The sequence below is a fragment of the Aquarana catesbeiana genome, linkage group LG05 (genome assembly GCF_042186555.1).
Source record: "Aquarana catesbeiana isolate 2022-GZ linkage group LG05, ASM4218655v1, whole genome shotgun sequence".
NCBI classification, from domain to species: domain Eukaryota; kingdom Metazoa; phylum Chordata; class Amphibia; order Anura; family Ranidae; genus Aquarana; species Aquarana catesbeiana.
The window spans coordinates 591,344,134-591,364,999 of NC_133328.1; the positions used below are offsets into that span (position 1 = coordinate 591,344,134).

The following is a 20,866-nucleotide window of genomic DNA, read 5'->3' on the forward strand; positions in this document are numbered from 1 at the left end:
CAGAAACTGTAAAGTTTGTAGATCGAGGTTAGTTTAGGATGCTGTTTCGTCTTCTTTTAGGATCTTCTAGGATAAGGCGGCTGTCCACCCCCCTCCGGCCGGAGACAATTTTGCAAGCATAGTATCTCTCTCGAGGGAGAGATGCTCTGGCTCAAAAATTGTATTTTATTAGCTACAGGGACCTGTAGGTAGGAATGTGTTAATATGTACATGATGGAAATACTTTTTGATATATATATTTTTGTATGTATTTATTTGTACAGATTCCTCATCCAAGTTATTTCCCTTTCCCCCTTCCACTTTATCCTATGGGATTTCCTTGCTCCTGGGCCCAGTAGCCATTTTTGTCAATTTTCCCAGCTGAGGGACCAGCTGGATTTTGGTGGGGAGTGTAGCACCCTCTGGGTAGTAAGGTGCTAGAGAGAATTTTTTGTGAGGTGTAGGTAAATTTAGGCAGGCCTGGCTGGCAGCCAGGCCTGTTTGTTTTGTTTCATTCTGGGCTAGGAGTGGCTCAGGGTAGGACGAACAGTATCCCATCATTGGAATCAGTGGGAGGAATAGTGCCCCAACAGTGCCTTGTATTATTAGGAGGAATAACACCCTAAGGGCTGGATAAAGGCTAGCAAAGGGCCGCAGTTTGGAGACCCCTGTCCTAGGAGTTAGAACAGATATCTGTAAAACAATGATAAAGTACTATATCTTCCTCATTACTGCACAGTGCCAGCATCATGTGACTAATAACAGAAAATGATTTGAAAGAAAATAACTAACCATTTTTTAAATTTTTGTGTGTTTAATCCAGGAATTAGAGTGTTGGGAGATCGGGTGAATGTGAGAGGAAATCTTGTGGCGCTTTCTGTCTGGCCTGGTACATATCAAGGTAGAATGGAGACCTCTAACACCCTGTGGCATGCAGGAATAGCGGTTGGTATTTTGTGTAATACTGATTTTTTTGCTTGTTGTCTGTATGGTTCTTTGTGAATAGCTACACAATAATATAACATGAATCAGTATGAAGTAAAACTAAAGGCAACAGTTTTTCTTTATTTGAATAGAGTGGTGAGGAGTGAGAATCACTGTCAGGTTTGTATTGCTGTCTCTAATTGTCTTGACCACCGATGTCACTGGGAATGAAAGTGAGGATGAATCAAAAATTGTGAGTCTCCACCAGAAAAGGAATACAGAGGGAATCTTGTTTGTATGCGGTCTTAAGGCTCTGTACTCTCTGAACCCCCCTCCACATGCCAACAACAATAGAAGCCTTGACCACGAGTCTTGGTTTTGAGTCCCAAGACCCGACAGTCCTTTACCCCTACACACCGCTTTGGAATAACCCAAATTTGCACCAAATTTATGCCCTTCTAGACTGTCGTATTTTGTTTATAGCGCAAAAAATAAAAACCGAGGGAGGTGATCAAATACCACCAAAAGAAAGCTCTATTTGTAGGAAAAAAAAGGACATCAATTTTATTTAAGTACCATGTTACACGCCCCTGCAATTGTCAGTTAAAGTAACGCAGTGCCGTATCGCAAAAAATGCCTGGTCATTAAAGGGATAAATCCTTCTGGGGCTGAAGTGGTTAAAAACAAAACACAATATTTAATTTTTTGTATAATGTGAAAGATATTTAACGTGTCACACTTTATAATTGTGCACACTTGTGGAATGGTGCCAAACTTTGGCATTTAAAAATCTCTGTAGCTTTAAACATTTTTACAGGTTACCAGTTTAGAGTTACAGAGGAGGTCTTGTGCGGATTATTGCTCTTACTCTAACATTTGCGGCAATACCTCACATGTGTGGTTTGAACGCCGTTTATAAATGCGGACGCCATCTATGTATGTGTTCACTTTTGAGTACGAGCACGAGGGGATGGGGGCACATTGAAAATATTTTTTTTCTTTTATTGTTTATTTTATTTTATTTTTTACACTTTCCCTTAAGTTTTTAAGTTTTTTGATCACTTTTATTCCTATTACAAGGAATGTAAACATTCCTTGTAATAGGAATAGGGCATGACAGGTCTTCTTTACGGAGAGATCTGTAGTCTATATGTCCCCACATTTCTCCTCTATGCTGGAAAGCCTGACATTAAAAATAAATAATTAAATAAATAAATAAATAAATCGATCTCATGCTTTCCAGCAAAAAAAAGTCAGCGTTTACATCTTCCGGCACCAGAAGTAATGTCATTGCGTTGCTTCCGACCTCCTAGGGTCATAGAGATGACCGGAGAACATCTGATCCCCGGACAGCTCTATGGTGAACTGTCGCCCCCGGTGGATTCATTCTCTGGCTCCCCAATTACACGGGAGAGCCGGGAGAAGCACCGGAGGGCGGCGGGAGGGGTGGGACATCCTCTCAAACAATCAATCGGTTGAACAGTCGCTATGATGGCTTTTACTTTCCAGGGAATAGCCAACTGAAAAAAAAAATGCCTGTAGCTGCAGGAATCATTCAGACATCTCCACTCAAAGTCCAGGACGTCATAAAACATCCTTGGGTGGAAGGAATTTACTCCTTCTCCGAGAATCTGCCAACTGGGCCTTGTTGAGGGCCTTTCTCCCACAACGTTCTATGCCAGGAAGGCACTCACACTCCACTTGAAAAAGCCCTTAGCTCCTACCACCATCTTTTGGAAGCAGCTAGTCAATTCAAACCTAACAGTCTACAAAGATACCTATGCAAACAGGGGCACCTGTAAATTAAACAGAATGTAGGCAAAGTGGCTGGAAGATGCCACCTCAGCATAGATTTACTTTTTTGGGGCCAGGGGCTGGGGTAGGTCCCTCTCCTTATCCTGTCCTTTTGTTTTGGCAGGGGGACCTGTACTGGGTTTACAAGGGCACATGCAAGTGTTCTGTTTTTTGGGGTTTTGGTCATGTTCTTCTTTTTTCATACTATTGTACTGCTGGTACTGTGTATACCTTGTTCGGGTGGTCTGCCCCTGCGTGCTAGACTACTTGTTTTCGTGTTTATTTTGCAATTCTTGAAAACTAATAGAGCTTTCTAAAAACAAAAACATCTTTTATATCCTGATCGACACCCCCCCCCCCGCCTCCAAGTTCTGTGTACTAACAGTCATTATACATGAAGCCTAGCGGTAGCATGATGTAAAGATATTCCTAAGACATGACCTCTTTTCTGCTAGAAAAATAATAGTTATTTGATGGACAGTCGAATGTTGCCTATATTTCTATGGCCAGGAAAATGTTAGCTATTAATACGTATTTTTTAAATATAAGGCCAAAAAATAAGCTGTCCAGATAGATGTGCACGACGGAAAAAATTTGTTTTGTTTCAATTCAGATTTGTTCTTTAAGTTAATAATTTTGGTTGGTCATATTAGTTTTGTTACAATGATTAATTTTTGGAATTAGTTTAGTATATTTGGATTCGGTTAGTATATTTGTTACTTTCGAATCTATTCAGATTTCAGAACATGGCTTTATTCCTACTATTTAATTCTAATCTATTCTACTTATTATATTCTTTTATTTTTGTTATATCTATTCTGTTTTTTCTGTTCTATTCTGTTTTATTCTATTCTAGTCAATTAAATTTTATTCTATTTTTCTCCTATTCTATTATTTTATTTTTTATTCTGTTCTATTCTATGTTTTGCTATTTTATTATTTTATATTCTATTCTATCTTATTATATTCTATTCTATTCTTTTCTATTATATTCTGTTCTATTTTATTCAATTTCTTTCAATTCTATTCTATTCTATGTTTTATATTCTATTCTATAAAGCAGCCTAAGTAGGAATCATCATCTTATTTCACTGTTTCCATTTCAAATGCAACTTCATATTCATATTTATATTCAAATTCATTTTCAAATTCATGTCATTAGTTATATAGTTACGTTATTTAGTTTCTATATAATTTATTTTGGATATGTCTGAATAATAAAAATTTCGTTTCATAGTGAAATGAATCGCACATGTGTAAAAATAAATAATTTATAGGAAGCATTGTGTAAATCCTCAGCTGCCATAAAAGTACACACAAGTGTTGACTGGCCACTATCTCCTTCACTGGTTGGGATAATGTCATTGCATGGGCTAGCCATTGGCATGTGCTACAGTACTAAAGCCTGACAGTTTGTGTATCCTTTACATGTATTGCACTACTTGGTTTAATGCTTTAAGGCTTAGAGGAATGGATATTAAGGGCCCCCTTTTTAGACCTGGTATATTAAGCCTAACTGATCCTGGATTTAACATGGACCTAATGGGGTTAATTTACTACTGCAAATAGACTATTCACTTTGCAATGAATGAATGAGTGAATGAGGTGAAGCTCTGCTGACTGTAATCACCCAATCAGTTGCAGTCAAAAATGCAATTTTTTTAAACTTTCCTTGTGATTCAGTATTTCTTGTAATGTGACATTTCACCACATTCACTAAGCTCTTGGAAAAGTTCTCTTACAAAGTTAAAAGCCTAATCAACCCCATGAACCTCATCAAATGTAATTATTTATTTATCTGTGTCTTGGTGTTTCTGCGTTATGTGCTTTGTTATTGAAAATTAGTGTTTAAAGCTTGTGTATGGGTACAATTTCCCAAAAGCCCTACATTTTATCAAGGTTGTTCTGCGTTGTGTGTGAGGTAAATGATATTATAAAAAAAAATTACATTCAACAATATATCTTGTTTTTATAATATCCATATGTAGATTAATGAAGGCAGTGACATTGTACTACAGAATAATACAGTGGCAGGATTTGAAAGAGCAGCATATCATATCAATGGTGAACCTTGTTCAGGTGAGAATTAAATTTGTATATTTTACATAGAAACACAAAAACTACTTATTAATATGATTTGAGTTTCACTACCCCAAGTCTAATTGCTAAGCAGAAACACCATCACTGGAGGAGGTTGGTGGGTAAGGTAAGCGCCAACACCATCCAATACCAGAGCTTATCCAAGATGGACTCCTCCAACATGAAGACTGAGAAGGAGTAGGGATGGGGTTTTATACTTGGCTATCAAGATCTGTCAGGGGGCTCTGAATGGGCAGGTGACAAATGGGTTTTTGAGGCCCTGCAAGTATCTTGATCACACCCGTAAGGGAGAAAAATTGTTTGTTGGAGTTGTTTTTTTAAAAACCAGTCATCAGAGGTTAAACAGTTGACTGTTTTGCTGTTACAGGTTTCTCTAATCCTAGTCCAGCATGGTACAACAATGAAGCTTATGGTGGGTTATATGGTATCTACATGAATGAAGATGGCCTTCCAGTGTGCTCACGTGTGAGAGGGTTTTTAATATGGAAATGCTGGGATTATGGAATCTACACCCAGGTAATTAATAGACAAACAGACATGTAGATGTTTTTTGTATATTATTATTATTGTAAAACATGGTCTAAACTTTTTATGTCTGTATTGTGTTTTGTAGACCATGTCCTCATTGCAGATCTCTGATGTGATTCTGGCAGACAATGGAATGGGTATACTTTCTATAGTCTACACTCCTCCTTCAGTTTCTCACGTTATCTCCAATAAGACTGTTCAGATCACGGTATGAAAGTCAGTCATCAGATACTGGAATTTCCGATGATTTATGTGATAAAAAATAGATGCATGTCTAATAAGGATGAAAGAAATTCAGAGTCTTCATATCTTTAAAATCAGGGGAATTTTTGGGTAGATTCAGTTTGGGCAAAATGCAACAGAGTTATTGGGTAAGATGAAATGAAGGTGTTTTTGTGATTTATAGGGAAATGGTTGGCTTTCAATGGCTCCTGTGGGTTACAGCTTTCTCCAACTGCCCTTCATGTGGGCCAAAAAACAGCCCCATGTTACTCTCATTTTTTCAACTTTTTTTTTTTTTTTAAAGAAATGTAAAAGCCATACAGCAAAAAAAAAAAGTGACAGTGCACAGATAATGATCAAACACACACACAACCACAAAAGGAAAACTTCAAATACAGAAGTGAAAAAGACAAAGTCTGGTGTCAGATTTAGGGGTCTATTTTTCAATGTTTTTGCTCAATATTCACAAAACCTTTATGCAAGATTTGCCCATTTTAAATATGATTACTAGACAGACTAGATTTTTGTTTGCAATATATTGCTTTCAAACTCTAGACAAAAAATCATAACCTAAGTATCTTGTTATATGCCCAATATGTTTCCTACCTTATACTTTTAGCTTCACAGCTTACTGCCTTTCATTTCTTGAAAACAAAGTAATTAACCAGCTGATTGGTGACTATAGGAAAAGAAAAAATACTGAAGTTTTGTTTCTTTGTTCACCCTTTTCCCCCCAAGGGTGCCAATTCCCCATTGCACAGACAGCAATAAAAATCTGACCATTTCTTAACCTCTCCCTTCTCTATGAAATACTATAAAATGTGCTTTAAATAATTATCCTTAAATTCTTATTTAAATATAAACAGAGACACTAAAGATTTAGGCCTCTTTCTCATGGGGCAGACTTTAAATACTAAATTTGAATTGCCATATATTTAAAGTGGAGTTCCAGGCAAAAATACAACTCTGCTTTAATTTTCAACAGTTGTGTATTTATAAAATAATGTAATTTTTTTATCTTTTACTGTCTGTACCTTTTGGCACCTGGGATGTATTGTCAAGCGTTATCAAGCAGGTCAACCTTATCTAAAGCTAAGGTAATAAGCTAATTTAAAGGCTAAGTTCACCTTTTACCGAAAATAGCCTATGCAATCAAGGAGCTCCATTAGGTATTGAAAAACTTTGAAGCTCTGTAAAATGTTAATTAGTTTTATTCTCATACTTGTAAGCCATATTGGACCCTTGGAAGCCTGGCCAAAAAAACTCCCAGTTACCAATACCCACATACTGCCTTGTTTCCAGCACGTGAAAAACATTTTCACTCCAGTAATGCTGGGGGTGAATGTCTTATGGTTTTCATGTCCTAGCAACAAATCGGGACGTGGAGATGGCTAATCAGAAGTTTGTTGGCCAGGTGTCCAAGGGGGCCCAAATAGTCTACAGGTATGGCAATAAAATTAAAAAACATTTTGCAAAGCTGCACAGTTTATTAACACATACTGGGCCCCTCGACTGCATAGGTTATTTTCTGGAAAAGTTTAACTTGCCCTTTAAATATAGTCAGTTCGATAGGCATCCAGAAACTTTTACATTTTATGTATGAATATTATTATTATTATTATTTTTATTAATATTATGATACCCAAACATAATAACATTATTGTTTTATTAAACCACCTAGTAGTGTTTAGTGGCTTCCCAATGTCCTTTTACAATATGCTCTTCTGTCTTTTTTCCAGAATTCGCTGCTTGTTGGAAGCAGTCCCAACTTTGATTGCACTGATATTCTCACAGACAGTGACCCCAACATCAAACTTTCTAGCCAGCATCGCAGTCACAGACCTCTGACAGGTAAACTCTAAATTAACAACGATATAAAAATAATGAAACATTTTGGGTCAACCTGACACATTTTATTTAGATGAACAAAGCCGTCCTTTTTTTGGATAGAATTTTTTTCCTGTCCCACAGCCAAAACAGGAAGTGTGAGGAAATCTCACCAAGCCTACACTGAAAAAATGGTGTGGGAGTCCCCCCCAAAATCCAGACCCTTATCTGAGCACACAGCCCGGCCGGTCAGGAAAGGGGGTGGGGACAAGGGAGCGCCCCCCCTCCCAAACCATACCAGGCCGCATGCCCTCAACATGGGGGGTGGGCGCTTTGGGGCAGGGGAGCGCCCTGAGGCCCCCCACCCCAAAGCACCTGGCCCCCATCTTCCCAACAACCCTGGCCGTTGGTTGTCGGGGTCTGCGGTTGGAGGGCTTATCGGAATCCGAGAGCCCCCTTTAATAAGGGGGCCCCCAGATCCTGGCCCCTCACCCTATGTGAATGAGTATGGGGTACATCGTATCCCTACCCATTCTCCTGGGGGAAAAAGTGTCAATAAAAAAACACACACACAAAACACACAAGTTTTTAAAGTAATTTATTAGGCAGCTCCGGGGGTCTTCTTCCGACTTCGGGGGTCTTCTTCCAACTTCTCCGCTCTATCCAGCCTCTTCTCCCGGTGTCCGGTTCTTCTCCCGCTCTCCGGCCTCTTCTCCCGGTGTCCGGTTCTTCTCCCGCTCTCCGGTTCTTCTGCCGGGCTCCTCTAGCAAAAGAGCGGCAAAAGAGCGGAAGATATCGAAGGAGCCCGGCAGAAGAACCGGAGAGCGGGAGAAGAACCGGACATCGGGAGAAGAACCGGACACCGAGAGAAGAGGCTGGATAGAGCAGAGAAGTTGGAAGAAGACCCCCGAAGTCGGAAGAAGACCCCCGGAGCTGCCTAATAAATTACTTTAAAAACTTGTGTAGTGTGTTTTTTTATTGACACTTTTTCCCCCAGGAGAATGGGTAGGGATACGATATACCCCATACTCATTCACATAGGGTGGGGGGCCGGGATCTGGGGGCCCCTTATTAAAGGGGGCTCCCAGATTTCGATAAGCCCTCTGCCCGCAGACCCCCACAACCAATGGCCAAGGTTGTCGGGAAGAGGCCCTTGTCCTCATCAACATGGGGACAAGGTGCTTTGGGGTGGGGGGGCTGCAGGGTGCCCCTCTACCCCAAAGTGCCCACCCCCTATGTTGAGGTCATGCGGCCTGGTACGCTCAGGAGGGGGGGGGGGCGCTCGCTCATCCCTACCCCCTTTCCTGACCGGTCGGGCTGCGTGCTCAGATAAGGTTACTGTATGGATTTAGGGAGGGACCCCCATGCTGTTTTTTCGGCGTAGGGGGTTCCCCTTAAAATCCATACCAGACCTAAGGGCCTGGTATGCTCCTGGAGGGGAACCCATGCCGGTTTTTCATTTAAAATTTGGCGTGGAGTGCCCCCTCATGATTCATACCAAACACCTGTCGGCAATGCTTGTCGCTCATTGCGAAAGGAAAAAACACATCTTTCCTTTCCCGATGAGTGAGCCAGCTCGATGCTGGCTCCCGCGACGGGGCTCGCAGGTGTCAAATCTCGCCGATACCGAAACTGACCAAAGGGTGGCAGTAAAGAGCTGAAAAAACACGTGATTTGGTGAAATCTGGATGAAAAAGTCCTGCCGTGTGTATGCTCAATTAGTTTAAGGCCAACGCCCTTTGTACAAAAATCCACGGGAAATTTTGTACAAAGTCCTATCATGTGTATGGGCCTTAACTCTCACTTTTGATGATAACAGAAAAAATAAAGAGGGCGTATTTCCCTAAAAGGGGCACAGGCAGCAATAAAAACTTGACAGGTGTCCTAATCTTCACAGTATACAAAACAAAACTGTTTGCCTTTTAGTTATACTTGAAATAAGTGGGTATTAAAGTATCTCTGAAGCCAAAACTTTTTCATTATGGAAAAAATGGGGAATTGTTAAAACCTCTGTCAGGCTTTTTCTTATTTGAGTTCTCTACCCCCGATCCCCGCCATGGCAGAGGGCTGGGGATCTTCTCTCCGCATCCGTTGTCACAATTTGAAAACCACGTCATTCATGTGAATGAATACCTACATTGCAGCTGACGGCTTGTAGTTCTCAATGAACTGTGAGGATCCTTGTAGTCCATTGAGCTTCCTGGACTGACGTAACTGCCTTCCTGAATTGGAGGTATGGGCAGACAGCTACACTGACAGCCTGAAGAAGCCTGACATTGCACCTATAATCTATTGATCATGGGTGCAATGCTTTACAGGCTCCTAAAAAAAAAATAGTAAATGCACATTTTTTTTTTACCTGTGAAAAAATGTGCATTTATTATTTTTTTTTGAAAAGGTGAACTTATCCTTTAAAGGAAACCTTCGTTTTAAAAAAAAACAAAAACAAATAATGTCATACTTACCTCCTCTGTGCAGTTGGATTTGCACAGAGTGGCCCAGATCCTCCTCTTCTGGGGTCCCTCAGCTGTGCTCCTGGCTCCTCCTCTTCTCGAGTGCCCCGTCGGAGAAGTGCTCTCCCTCGGGGCACCTGTGCTCCCGTGTCCTGCTGCTGCGTCCATTGACACAGACAGCAGGACTCGGCTCCGCCCCGGCTCCGGCATCATTGGATTTCATTGACAGCCAATGGCTGGGCTGCTATCATTCTATCCAATAAGGACCAGGGACACCGGCTAGAGTGGGTGTGCTCGTCCCCAGCACAGGATTGATCGGGCTCAGGTAAGTAAAAGGGGGGCTCTGGGGGGGGGGGGGCTGCTGCACTACAAGAGGTTTTTCACCTCAATGCATATAATGCATTGAGGTGAAAAACCACAAAGGTTTACAACCCTTTTAACTCCTCTTGTATATTCTCCATGGTATAAAATAAAAAATCGAACAAGAAGACCACTTTGTACTGTTGGCCTGCATGCCATACTCATATCTACTGTGCCTTTTAATGCCTCTGCTGTCTTTAAAACAATTTAAAAAAAAACTGTTGAATGAAAAAAAATTCAATAGGAAAAGTGGGAACCATTAGAATTGCCATAGCAGGTGTCAGGTCATTTAATTCTCTGGAATGTATCAAATATTTTATCACTGTTATGTGACAGTTTAGGTTTTTGAGGTTTGATTTGATATGTGCAAAGATAGATCACAGAAATACTTATATGTATACCATTTAATTAAGTAATGACAGATACAGATAACAATATTAGAAAATATAACAAGACTACTTAACTAAAGATGCTGTTTCCGCCACAAGTCCTTCCATTATGGCGTGGCACAGAGGATCAAAACCAGATGCATGCACGATGGCAGCTCTGAGAGACAGTTATTCCAAGTTCCAAAGTGGAATTTCCAAATAGTCAGTTTACAATGACATTCCTATTGCATGAAGTCATCTAAGGTAACTAGACTTTGGAGGCTTGCTTTCTTAAATATTATGAGACAATATGCAATTTCAGAAAAAGAAACCAACAGTACTAATGCACTGCCAAAATGTGCTACCCTAACCAGATTGCCCAGCTGCTGCAATCACCAATAATGTGTGTTCATCACATAAACCAAACCATCAATTATGTGCAATTCACTTTTATAGTTGGAGAATCGCAATGTCATATTTATATGTATAATTACTCAGCAGCAAAATATGCAATTTCCCCATCAACAAAACACTGAATAAAAGATTTTCTCTAAATTATTAGCTGGAGGCAGAACAGGACTGAAAGCTTAAATCCGGTCAGAACTAATAGTCTCCCCATACAAAAGAAATCCCTAACCTGAGCAGAATCTTTCCAAATAATTTGACCTTCCTTGAATACAGCTTTTTCAAAGATGGGATCTGCAGAGCTTACTGGCAGCAATTTCTGGTACTTAAAATCCACGGTCTGTGGATTACCCTGAACTTTTCCCACCCATATACACCCATTGCAATTGAGTGGTTGCTTCCCAAATTCCTCCTCCTTGTGACGTCATTAAAAAGGTTGTAAAGGGTTTTTTAAAAATATACTAAAATAACAAACATGTTATACTTACCTCCTCTTCTGGGGTCCCCTGCCACTGCTCTTTGCTTTTAGGATAGGAAGGCGCTCCCAAGCCAGGCTCTGTGCATCCATAGACACACACAGCATGGCGCTGCCCCACCTCTCACTCCCTCCTTATAGGATTTGATTGACATCAGCAGGAGCCAATGGCTCCCACTGCTGCCCCCGGGCCTGTGAGAGAGAGGGAAAGAAGACAAGCACTGTTGCATGCGGGGACATCACTCGATCACGTGACGACCCAGGTAAGTATAAGGGGATGAGGGATGATACAATTACTGGGACATATTTTACCTTGATGTAGGAAATGCATTAAGGTAAAACATGTTTAGTCTTTCAAATCACTTTATTAGTATAACTTAGATTTTCTAGGCTCAGGGGTGAGATGTAAACATGTTTTGCCTTTTGCTTTTGCTCAGGGAGTACAACATGTTTTCTTCTATGTTCATTATGTGGACAATTATTGACAGAAAGGAAAGTATGATCAATCAACCATCATGGATTACATCCAGAGCAATTGGAAGAGAAAAATTGTGTAAACATAATATTTTACCAGCAGTTGATGCTACAGGTCATATCTATACGTTCAGCTGCTCATGTGAATTAAAACAAGTTGCTACATGGCATAATACAATCTATTGTAGGAATTTGCATTTTTCTCAGAAATCATCCTTTATTGTGTAAGTGTAAAGATACAAGGTGTGATATGTGTTGTATTTTCTCCAACAGGAGGCAGAAGTGGCATCTGCTGGCCAACCTTTGCCTCTGGTCATAACTCGGCCCCAGGGCACCCGATGGCAGGATTAATGAACTACAATGCAATCAGTGGACTAATGACCGTGGAAGGTAATTTTTCATACGACCTTATATGTTCATAACTGCATAACTATGCATGTTGTTTATAATTAGACATGTGCATTTCGTTTCAAATCGAAACTCAGACGAATTTCTCATTATTCGGAAATTCGGATGCATCCGAATTTCCGAATTACAAAGGTAACGAATTTAGGCAAATCTGAAAAAAGAGAACGAATTTGAAAAAAACAGAAATCGATTTTCTAAAAAATTTAAAAAATACAATAAAGTAGAATATAAAATAATATATATAATATATATTTTATTATTGTAATCTTTTCTATTTGAATGTGAATTCTTGCTATACGAAATTTGAATTTCGAATTTCGGAAGATGGTTATATAGAAATAGAATGAAATAGAATTCTAATAGAAAAGACTAGAATAGAAAAAACAATAGAACAGAATAGAAAAAAAAAAAAATTATATATATATATATATATATATATATATATATATATATATATATATATATATATATATATAAAACCATCTTCCGAAATTGCCATTTGGTACAGAATGAATTTGAATAGAAAAGATTAGAATAGAATATATTATATTTTTTTTCTATTCTGTTCTATTATTTTTATATGCTTTTCTTTTATATTATTTTTTTGCAAAATTTTCGAATGTGGTCGAATTTTTTCAAAACGTGGGCAAATTTTTCAAATTCAAATACGAAACTAAACAAATCCCGAAAACGAATGTAATGAATGCAACAAATTTAACTAAACAAATTTAGTTAAATAACAAATCGAAACGAAAGGAAACTAAACATTTTTTTCAGTAAGGCTGCCCATCATAGTGATTGACCATTAGTAATGTGGGGAAGGGGGGTTTAGTGGCATTCAGTGAACACTATACCCAAAGCAGTTCAGAGTTATTGCCCCATCACAGGGTCTCTTTAAGGCCCCTTTCACACGGTCGGACCGTTGAGGTCCGCCTGTCAGTTTTGACGGCGGACCTGAACGGGCGCTCCATGTTGGCCTATGGAGCAATGGATGTCAGCGGAGACATGTCTGCTGACATCCAACCGGTCCAATCCGCTAAAAGCAGATGGATGGCCTTATGTCCGGATCCGTCGCTGGCGGATCGGATTGGATGAGATCTGATGAAAACAGACATGCTGTCCGTTTTCGTCCAATCTCTCCATAGGCAGCAGCAGCACCTGACAAGCCCCTCCCCACTCAGTGAGCAGAGAGGGACCTGTCATTCGCCGGCTCAGCGGAGATCTCCCACAGTGCCAGCGGACTCCGTAGAAGCGGAGTCCGCCTCGTGTGAAAGGGGCCTTATGAATGCATAATTTAAGTAACTTGATTACGTTGATATTTTTCTGGAGCCCTTTTTAGCGTTCTTTTAACTATTTTCTGTCATGTATATTTCTTGTGTATGTTATGTCTTTTACTGCCAAACATTTATCAAGAGCGGTGTTTCATTTTCAGATTCAATATTTGTGAGTTACAAGAATGTGTGCTCTGGAGAGGCCAATGTGATGTTCATGACCAACCCTGAAAATGAAGACTTGCAGCACCCCATAGAGGTCTCCAGATTGACGCTAGTGGACAGTACAGAGGACCAGAAAGTCTTTATCCACCGACCAGATGTGACGTAAGTTCTACTTAGCAACTTTATCCATTGATAATAATAATTCAGCTTCACTATTTTCTTAAAGGGTCAGCTCACCCAAAATGGATATGGCAGTGTTTGGCAAATGTTGGGGATCCTGGTCACCTCAATACATTCTAGGGTTGTCCCGATACCGATACTAGTATCGTATCATGACCGATACCGAGCATTTGCGCGAGTACTTGTACTCGCACAAATGCTCCCGATGCCTTAGCCGATACCTTGGGAGAGACAGGAACTCAGCGGGCGGAGTCAGCGGCCAGAGCAGAGGGCGGAGTCAGGGGCAGAGAGCGGAGCAGAGAGCTGAGCGGAGAGCGAGTCCTCCGAGTCCTCAAGCAGGTAGTGCAGAGTGCAGGGCTCGGCGACCGGAGCCATCACATTCAGTAATGGAAGTGACGCTCCGTGTTGCCGTTACACCGTCAGTGCTTAAAAATCCCGACGCCCATCTTGGTACACCCTGCCAGCAGCGGACATCTTGTTACACCCAGCCCATATAGTTCAGGCTGAACTATATGGGCTGGGTGTAACAAGATGTCCGCTGCTGCTTTATTGAGGCTGCGTGCAAGGTGTACCAAGATGGGCGTCGCAGAGGCAGCATAGGAAAGTAAATCCGCTCATGCCCATAAGTGCCAGCATCAATCAGTGAAATCTGTTAGTGCCCATCCAGCCAGTGCCCATCCAGCCATCAGTGTGTGCCACCTATCAGTGCATGCCACATATCAGTGCCCATCAGTGCGTGCCACCTATCAGTGCTCATCAGTGCCACCTATTAGTGCTCATCAGTCAGCGCCATCTATCAGTGCCAGCCATCAGTGCGTGCCACCTATCAGTGCACATTAGTGCATGCCACCTATCAGTGCATACCACCTATCACTGCATGTCACCTATCAGTGCCCATCAGTCAGTGCCACCTTTCAGTGCCACTGCCCAGCCAACAGTATGTGCCACCTATCAGTGCTCATCAGTGCTGCATAATCAGTGCCACCTATCAGTGCTCATCGGTGCTGCATAATCAGTGCCACCTATTAGTGCACTGCTCATCAGTTCCATCTATCAGTGTGCCTCAGTCAGTGAAAGCCATCAGTGAGTGCCACATATCAGTGCCCATTAGTGCGTGCCACCTATCAGTCAGTGCCACCTATCAGTGTGTGCCACCTATCAGTGCTCATCAGTGCTGCATTATCAGTGCATATCACTCAGTGCCATCTATCAGTGCCAGCCAGTCAGTGCCACCCATAAATGCCCATCCATCAGTGCGTGCCACCTCTCAGTGCCCATAAGTCAGTGACACCTACCAGTGCTGCTTAATCAGTGCCACCTATCAGTGTTCATCAGTGCTACATGTCAGTGCCACCTAATCCTATCATTGCCCAACAGTGCTGCATATTAGGGCCTCCTTATCAGTGCTGCCTCATCAGTGCCACCCAATCAATGCTGCATATTAGTGCCTCCTCATCAGTGCAGCCTATCAGTGCCACCTCAGTGCAGCCTATCAGTGCCCCATCAGTGCAGCCTCATTAGCACACTTCAGTGAAGAAAAAAAAGTACTTATTTACAAAATACAAAAAAAAACTGTCACATGACATTAAAAAAAAGTATCGGTAACCGGTATCGGCGAGTACTTGAAAAAAAGTATCGGTACTTGTACTCGGTCTTAAAAAAGTGGTATCGGGACAACCCTAATACATTCCCTATCTGGGAATCAAGGCTGACCATGCAGCACTATATTAAACTAACTATCCAGCAATGTTGAATCATTTAATTCATCTTATGTCCTCATGGTCCGTACTGCCCCTAGCGTGGATGGACCGCATCACTTTCACCAAAATGGCAATATTGCCGAAAATACTTTATCTCTTTTGTGTTTTACTGATTCCAGTCTCATCGCACTTTGTACGGATTCCTGTGATTTAGTGATGTGTGCTCAACTACATCTGGGGCAGTACCAGACCTCATCAAACATCCTTTAGTTCCATAAAAGTTTATTAAGAAATGACAACAAATATGCTCCAGAAGTGGAGACAATGAACACAATATTACAAGCATTGTTAGAAAGCAAGAAATATTAATTTAAAGGTATATTGATGCTATATGAAATGAAATGAGACAGAGGAGCAAAATACGCCAAAATTCCATGTCATATAAAGGGCCTATTGCAATTAGTTACATAGTAGGTGAGGTTGGAAAAAGACACACGTCCATCAAGTCCAATCTATGTGTGTGATAATATGTCAGTATTACATTGTATATCCCTGTATGCTGTGGTCGTTCAGGTGCTTATCTAATAGTTTTTTGAAACTATCGATGCTCCCTGCTGAGACCGCTGCCTGTGGAAGGGAATTCCACATCCTTGTCCCTCTAACAGTAAAGAACCCTCTACGTAGTTTAAGGCTAAACCTCTTTTCTCCTAATTTTAATGAGTGGCCGCGTGTCTTGTTAAACTCCCTTTTGCAAAAAAGTTTTATCCCTATTGTGGGGTCACCAGTATGGTATTTGTAAATTGAAATCATATTCCCTCTCAAGCGTCTCTTCTCCAGAGAGAATAAGTTCAGTGCTCGCAACCTTTCCTCATAACTAATATCCTCCAGACCCTTTATTAGCTTTGTTGCCCTTCTTTGTACTCGCTCCATTTCCAGTACATCCTTTCTGGGGACTGGTGCCCAGAACTTGACCGCATACTCTAGGTGCAGCCGGACCAGAGTCTTGTAGAGCGGGAGAATTATTGTTTTATCTCTGGAGTTAATCCGCTTTTTAATGCATGCCAATATTCTGTTTGCTTTGTTAGCAGCAGCTTGGCATTGCATGCCATTGCTGAGCCTATCATTTACTAGGACCCCCAGGTCCTTTTCCATCCTAGTGTATAGATTGCATTCATATTTTTGCCACCCAAATGCATTATGTTACATTTTTCTACATTAAACCTCATTTGCCATGTAGTTGCCCATCCCATTAATTTGCTCAGATCTTTTTGCAAGATTTCCACATCCTGCGGAGAAGGTATTGCCCTGCTTAGCTTAGTATCGTCCACAAATACAGAGATTGAACTGTTTACTGTTTATAGGATTGGTCCCAGCACAGAACCCTGGGGGACCCCACTACCCACCCCTGACCATTCTGAGTACCCCTAATGTATCACCACCCTTGCCCTTGTAGCCAGTTTTCAATCCATGTACTGACCCTATGGTCCATGCCAACAGACCTTTTTTTGTACAGTAAACGTTTATGGGGAACTGTGTCAAATGCTTTTGCAAAATCCAGATACACCACATCTACGGGCCTTCCTTTATCTAGATGACAACTCGCCTCCTCATAGAAGGTTAATAGATTGGTTTGGCAAGAACGATTCTTCATGAATCCATGCTGATTACTGCTAAAGATACCATTCTCATTACTAAAATCTTGTATATAGTCCCTTATCATCCACTTCTAACGGCTAACTGGTCTGTAATTCCCAGGGATGTATTTTGGGCCCTTTTTAAATATTGGTGCTACATTGGCTTTTCTCCAATCAGCTGGTACCATTCCAGTCAGTAGACTGTCAGTAAAAATTAGAAACAATGGTCTGGCAATTACTTGACTGAGTTCCCTAAGTACTCTTGGGTGCAAGCCATCTGGTCCCGGTGATTTATTAATGTTAAGTTTCCCAAGTCTAATTTTAATTCTGTCCTCTGTTAACCATGGAGGTGCTTCCTGTGATGTGTCATGAGGATAAACACTGCAGTTTTGGTTACTGAAGCCCCCTGATTCCCTCGTGAAGACTGAGGAGAAGAATAAATTCAATACCTTGGTCATCTCCCCATCCTTTGTAATCAGATGTCCTTTCTCATTCTTAATGGTGCCAATATGGTATGTCCTCCCTTCTTTACTGTTTACATACTTAAGGAATTTCTCTGGATTTTTTTTGCTCTCCTCCGCTATGTATCTTTCTTGTTCTATCTTAGCCGTCCTTACATTTCCTGTTGCATTCTTTATAAAGTCTGAATGCTGATGATGATCCCTCATTTTTTGAAGGCCTTCTCTTTTGCTTTTTTATGCTTTTTTACATTGGGGTTAAGCCACCCAGGACTTTTGTTCACTTTTTTAAATTTAGCAACAATAAAAAGCACTCCCATGAGTGTAGACAGGTAGGCTGCACACCCCATACAGTGCATGAAAAAAACCAGAGAGAACCCCCTATCGGGGCTTTAAAACAGCCAATGGAGTACAATGAATGGTTACAAAATTTGAATTTTATTGGTACAAAAAATATATAAATAGCGATAAAAGGAAAAATTCATAAAGATAAATACTGACTGTTAGAGTCAGGACACGAACTGAGTGTGGCATACATATACAGCAAACAGCAACTTGCAATGAAAACCAATGTATGACACAATGTATACGAGGGCAGCCTATATTTCCCCAATTATAAGCGTTTTGAATAACAATAAATGCCTCTAATGAAGAAAATAGGCCATACAATGTATGTGGGACAATAATAATTATATAAAATTCTGACGCGTTTCGACCCTTCCCGGGTCTTCTTCAGAGGATGGCTGTCCGCACTAAAAGAAAGGGGGTAACATATATCACATATCAAACATGACATCCAATTTCCGCAGTGCCAAAAACCATGCAGGCATGCCCTATAATGCGACTGAATAAATTGTATAGTTACCTATCACAGAGATTGTGACACTACAGTGTCATTCTTGGCATTACCAAAACGTTTAAGATGAATACACTTGTTTCTTCACTCCTCCGTCTCCCCCGTATCGGACCAGTTCCCACCGGGGACGAGCGACGGACCAGATGAGCCTTACGAGGGGTCACGCTTACCAGCCCCCCATGTGTGGGAGAGGGAGGGAAGGAGGGGGCAGGACGGGCAGTCCAGAACCGCACCCAGATAGGGTTCACGTTAATACTACAAATCAAAAATGGAAAATGTTGGAGGGTCAGTTGATTCATACCATATAGTTGGAAAGTTTCCCAACCATGGAATTCAATATGCTTACTGTATTATGAGTCCATGGATCTACAGGAGGGCATTGCTAGAAAGTGAAGGAGATGGAGGAAAAAGGAGAGGGGAAGGAAGGAAAGGAGGGGAAGGGAAAAGGGGAGAGGGGAGGGGGGGGGGAGAGGGGAAGGGGGGGGAAGAAAGGGGGGGGGGGAAGGGAGAAAGGGGAAGGGAAGGGGGGGCATGGGAAAAAAGAGGAACGGAAAGAAGGGGAAGGGAAAGGCATGTGAGGAGAAAGGTGAGAAGAATAAAGAAAAGAGTGAATGAGAGAAGTGTGGTGAAGTGCAATAAGACTGGAAAATAGCCAATGCCCTGCTGGCAATAATTCACCATGCGACCTCAAAATGTGCCAAAAAGTTGATAGGGTAAAAGCACCAACAAACCATAGGGATGGGACAAGTGAGCGAGGGGAGAGAGAGACAAAACGAGACTGCAGTGTAGGGTCGGGGGAGGGGGGGAGGGGGGAGGTGGAAAAACAACAAACAGAAAAGAGGGGGGGGGGGGAGGGGGGGAAGGGGATATTGGACCATATGGAGGGGCACAACAAGGAAGTGACAGGTGACTGGAAAATTCGTGAAGGATGATGAGGGAAAAAGTGAAGGTGTGGACAGAAAAGGGAGGGGAGAGAGACACAGCGTGAAAGTAAGTGTGGGATACTAGGTGATAATGTATGGGATGGATGGGGGGGGGGGGGGGGAGTGCAGCGGTGAATGGAATAGGATAACAGGTAATAAAACACACACAAGTGAACGTGGCCAAACACTGAAAATTAACAACCCAGTGACAAGTGCAGGGGTGGTGGTGGGGCTAATTACCCGGTCAAGCTGAACTTGAATAACAAAGTGGATGCCTTCATTATTCTGCAAGAATTAGATTGAGGATAAGAGATCATGACAAAATCATAAATGATTTCAAAAAAGAAAAGAAAAAGCAAAAAAAACGAATTGCTGAGCAGCTTGTATGAACACATAACCGTCATTCCAAGTACACTTACCACTTAGATGACTGGATTATCACCATGCCTGGCGTCTTTGCATTGAAGAGAGTCCAATACAGTGCCTCTAAGGTTTCCTCCATTTATGAGGAGTGTTAAATGACTGACTCCCGTCAGGTGCTGGTGTGTGTCCGCCCACCCCCCCAGCCCGCCCCCTGCCCCCTCACCAAACAATGGGGGGGGGAGTGTGAGCAACACAGCTGTGCGCTCAACGTGACCCCCCCGGCGTTCCGGAGAGGATTGCTCCTCCAGGGCATCCCCGTAACTTCCGTCGCAACCGCGCAAGCGCCGCTACGTCACGCGCACAGCGCACTGAGGCGCGCGCGCATGAGCACGGCATCCGGAAGGAATCCGGGACGCCGCTGGCAGGGCAAGAGATGCCCACCAAAGGTGCTACCTCCTAGTGGGCATATTGTGGAGACGCGGGCCCAAAGCATCTCCTCTCTCACCCTGCAAGGATCTCTGGTGTAAAAGCAATATTGATATTAATTTTTACAGTCCGCATCACTTGTTCACACTATTTGTGAGGTAAATATGTATTTGCAAGCGGACGATGCCATTTTAGGTGCTTAATCTTGTGTAAACTAATGTTGATATGTAATGAACAATGTATATGCTATGGTATGGTCAGCATGTAGTCAATCCGCTCTGCATGGATCATGCATGTAGTGCCCGGTGAACAAGTGATGCGGACTGTAAATATTAATATCAATATTGCTTTTACACCAGAGATCCTTGCAGAAATTGTAGCTATAACTGCATAGCATGACGTTCACTGTCATCTCCCCTTCAGTGTCTGTCCTTCTTTCTGGGGGCGGGTGTGTACCTATGTGCCTTCCTGGCAGGGGTGAGAGAGGAGATGCTTGGGCCCGCGTCTCCACAATATGCCCACTAGGAGGTAGCACCTTGGTGGGCATCTCTTGCCCCTGCCAGCGGCGTCCCG

General features: G+C 41.9%; 1 protein-coding gene across 1 annotated transcript in view; it reads left to right on the top strand.

Moving 5' to 3' along the window:
- LOC141146079 (fibrocystin-L-like) overlaps positions 1 to 20,866 on the top strand; it is a 491,542-nt gene that overhangs the window by 437,559 nt on the left and 33,117 nt on the right. The window contains exons 65-71 of the mRNA XM_073632839.1: positions 803 to 924; positions 4,686 to 4,776; positions 5,165 to 5,313; positions 5,411 to 5,533; positions 7,287 to 7,398; positions 12,183 to 12,299; positions 13,750 to 13,915. Of these exons, the coding sequence (XP_073488940.1) occupies positions 803 to 924; positions 4,686 to 4,776; positions 5,165 to 5,313; positions 5,411 to 5,533; positions 7,287 to 7,398; positions 12,183 to 12,299; positions 13,750 to 13,915 (880 nt within the window). The remainder of the gene's footprint in view (positions 1 to 802; positions 925 to 4,685; positions 4,777 to 5,164; positions 5,314 to 5,410; positions 5,534 to 7,286; positions 7,399 to 12,182; positions 12,300 to 13,749; positions 13,916 to 20,866) is intronic.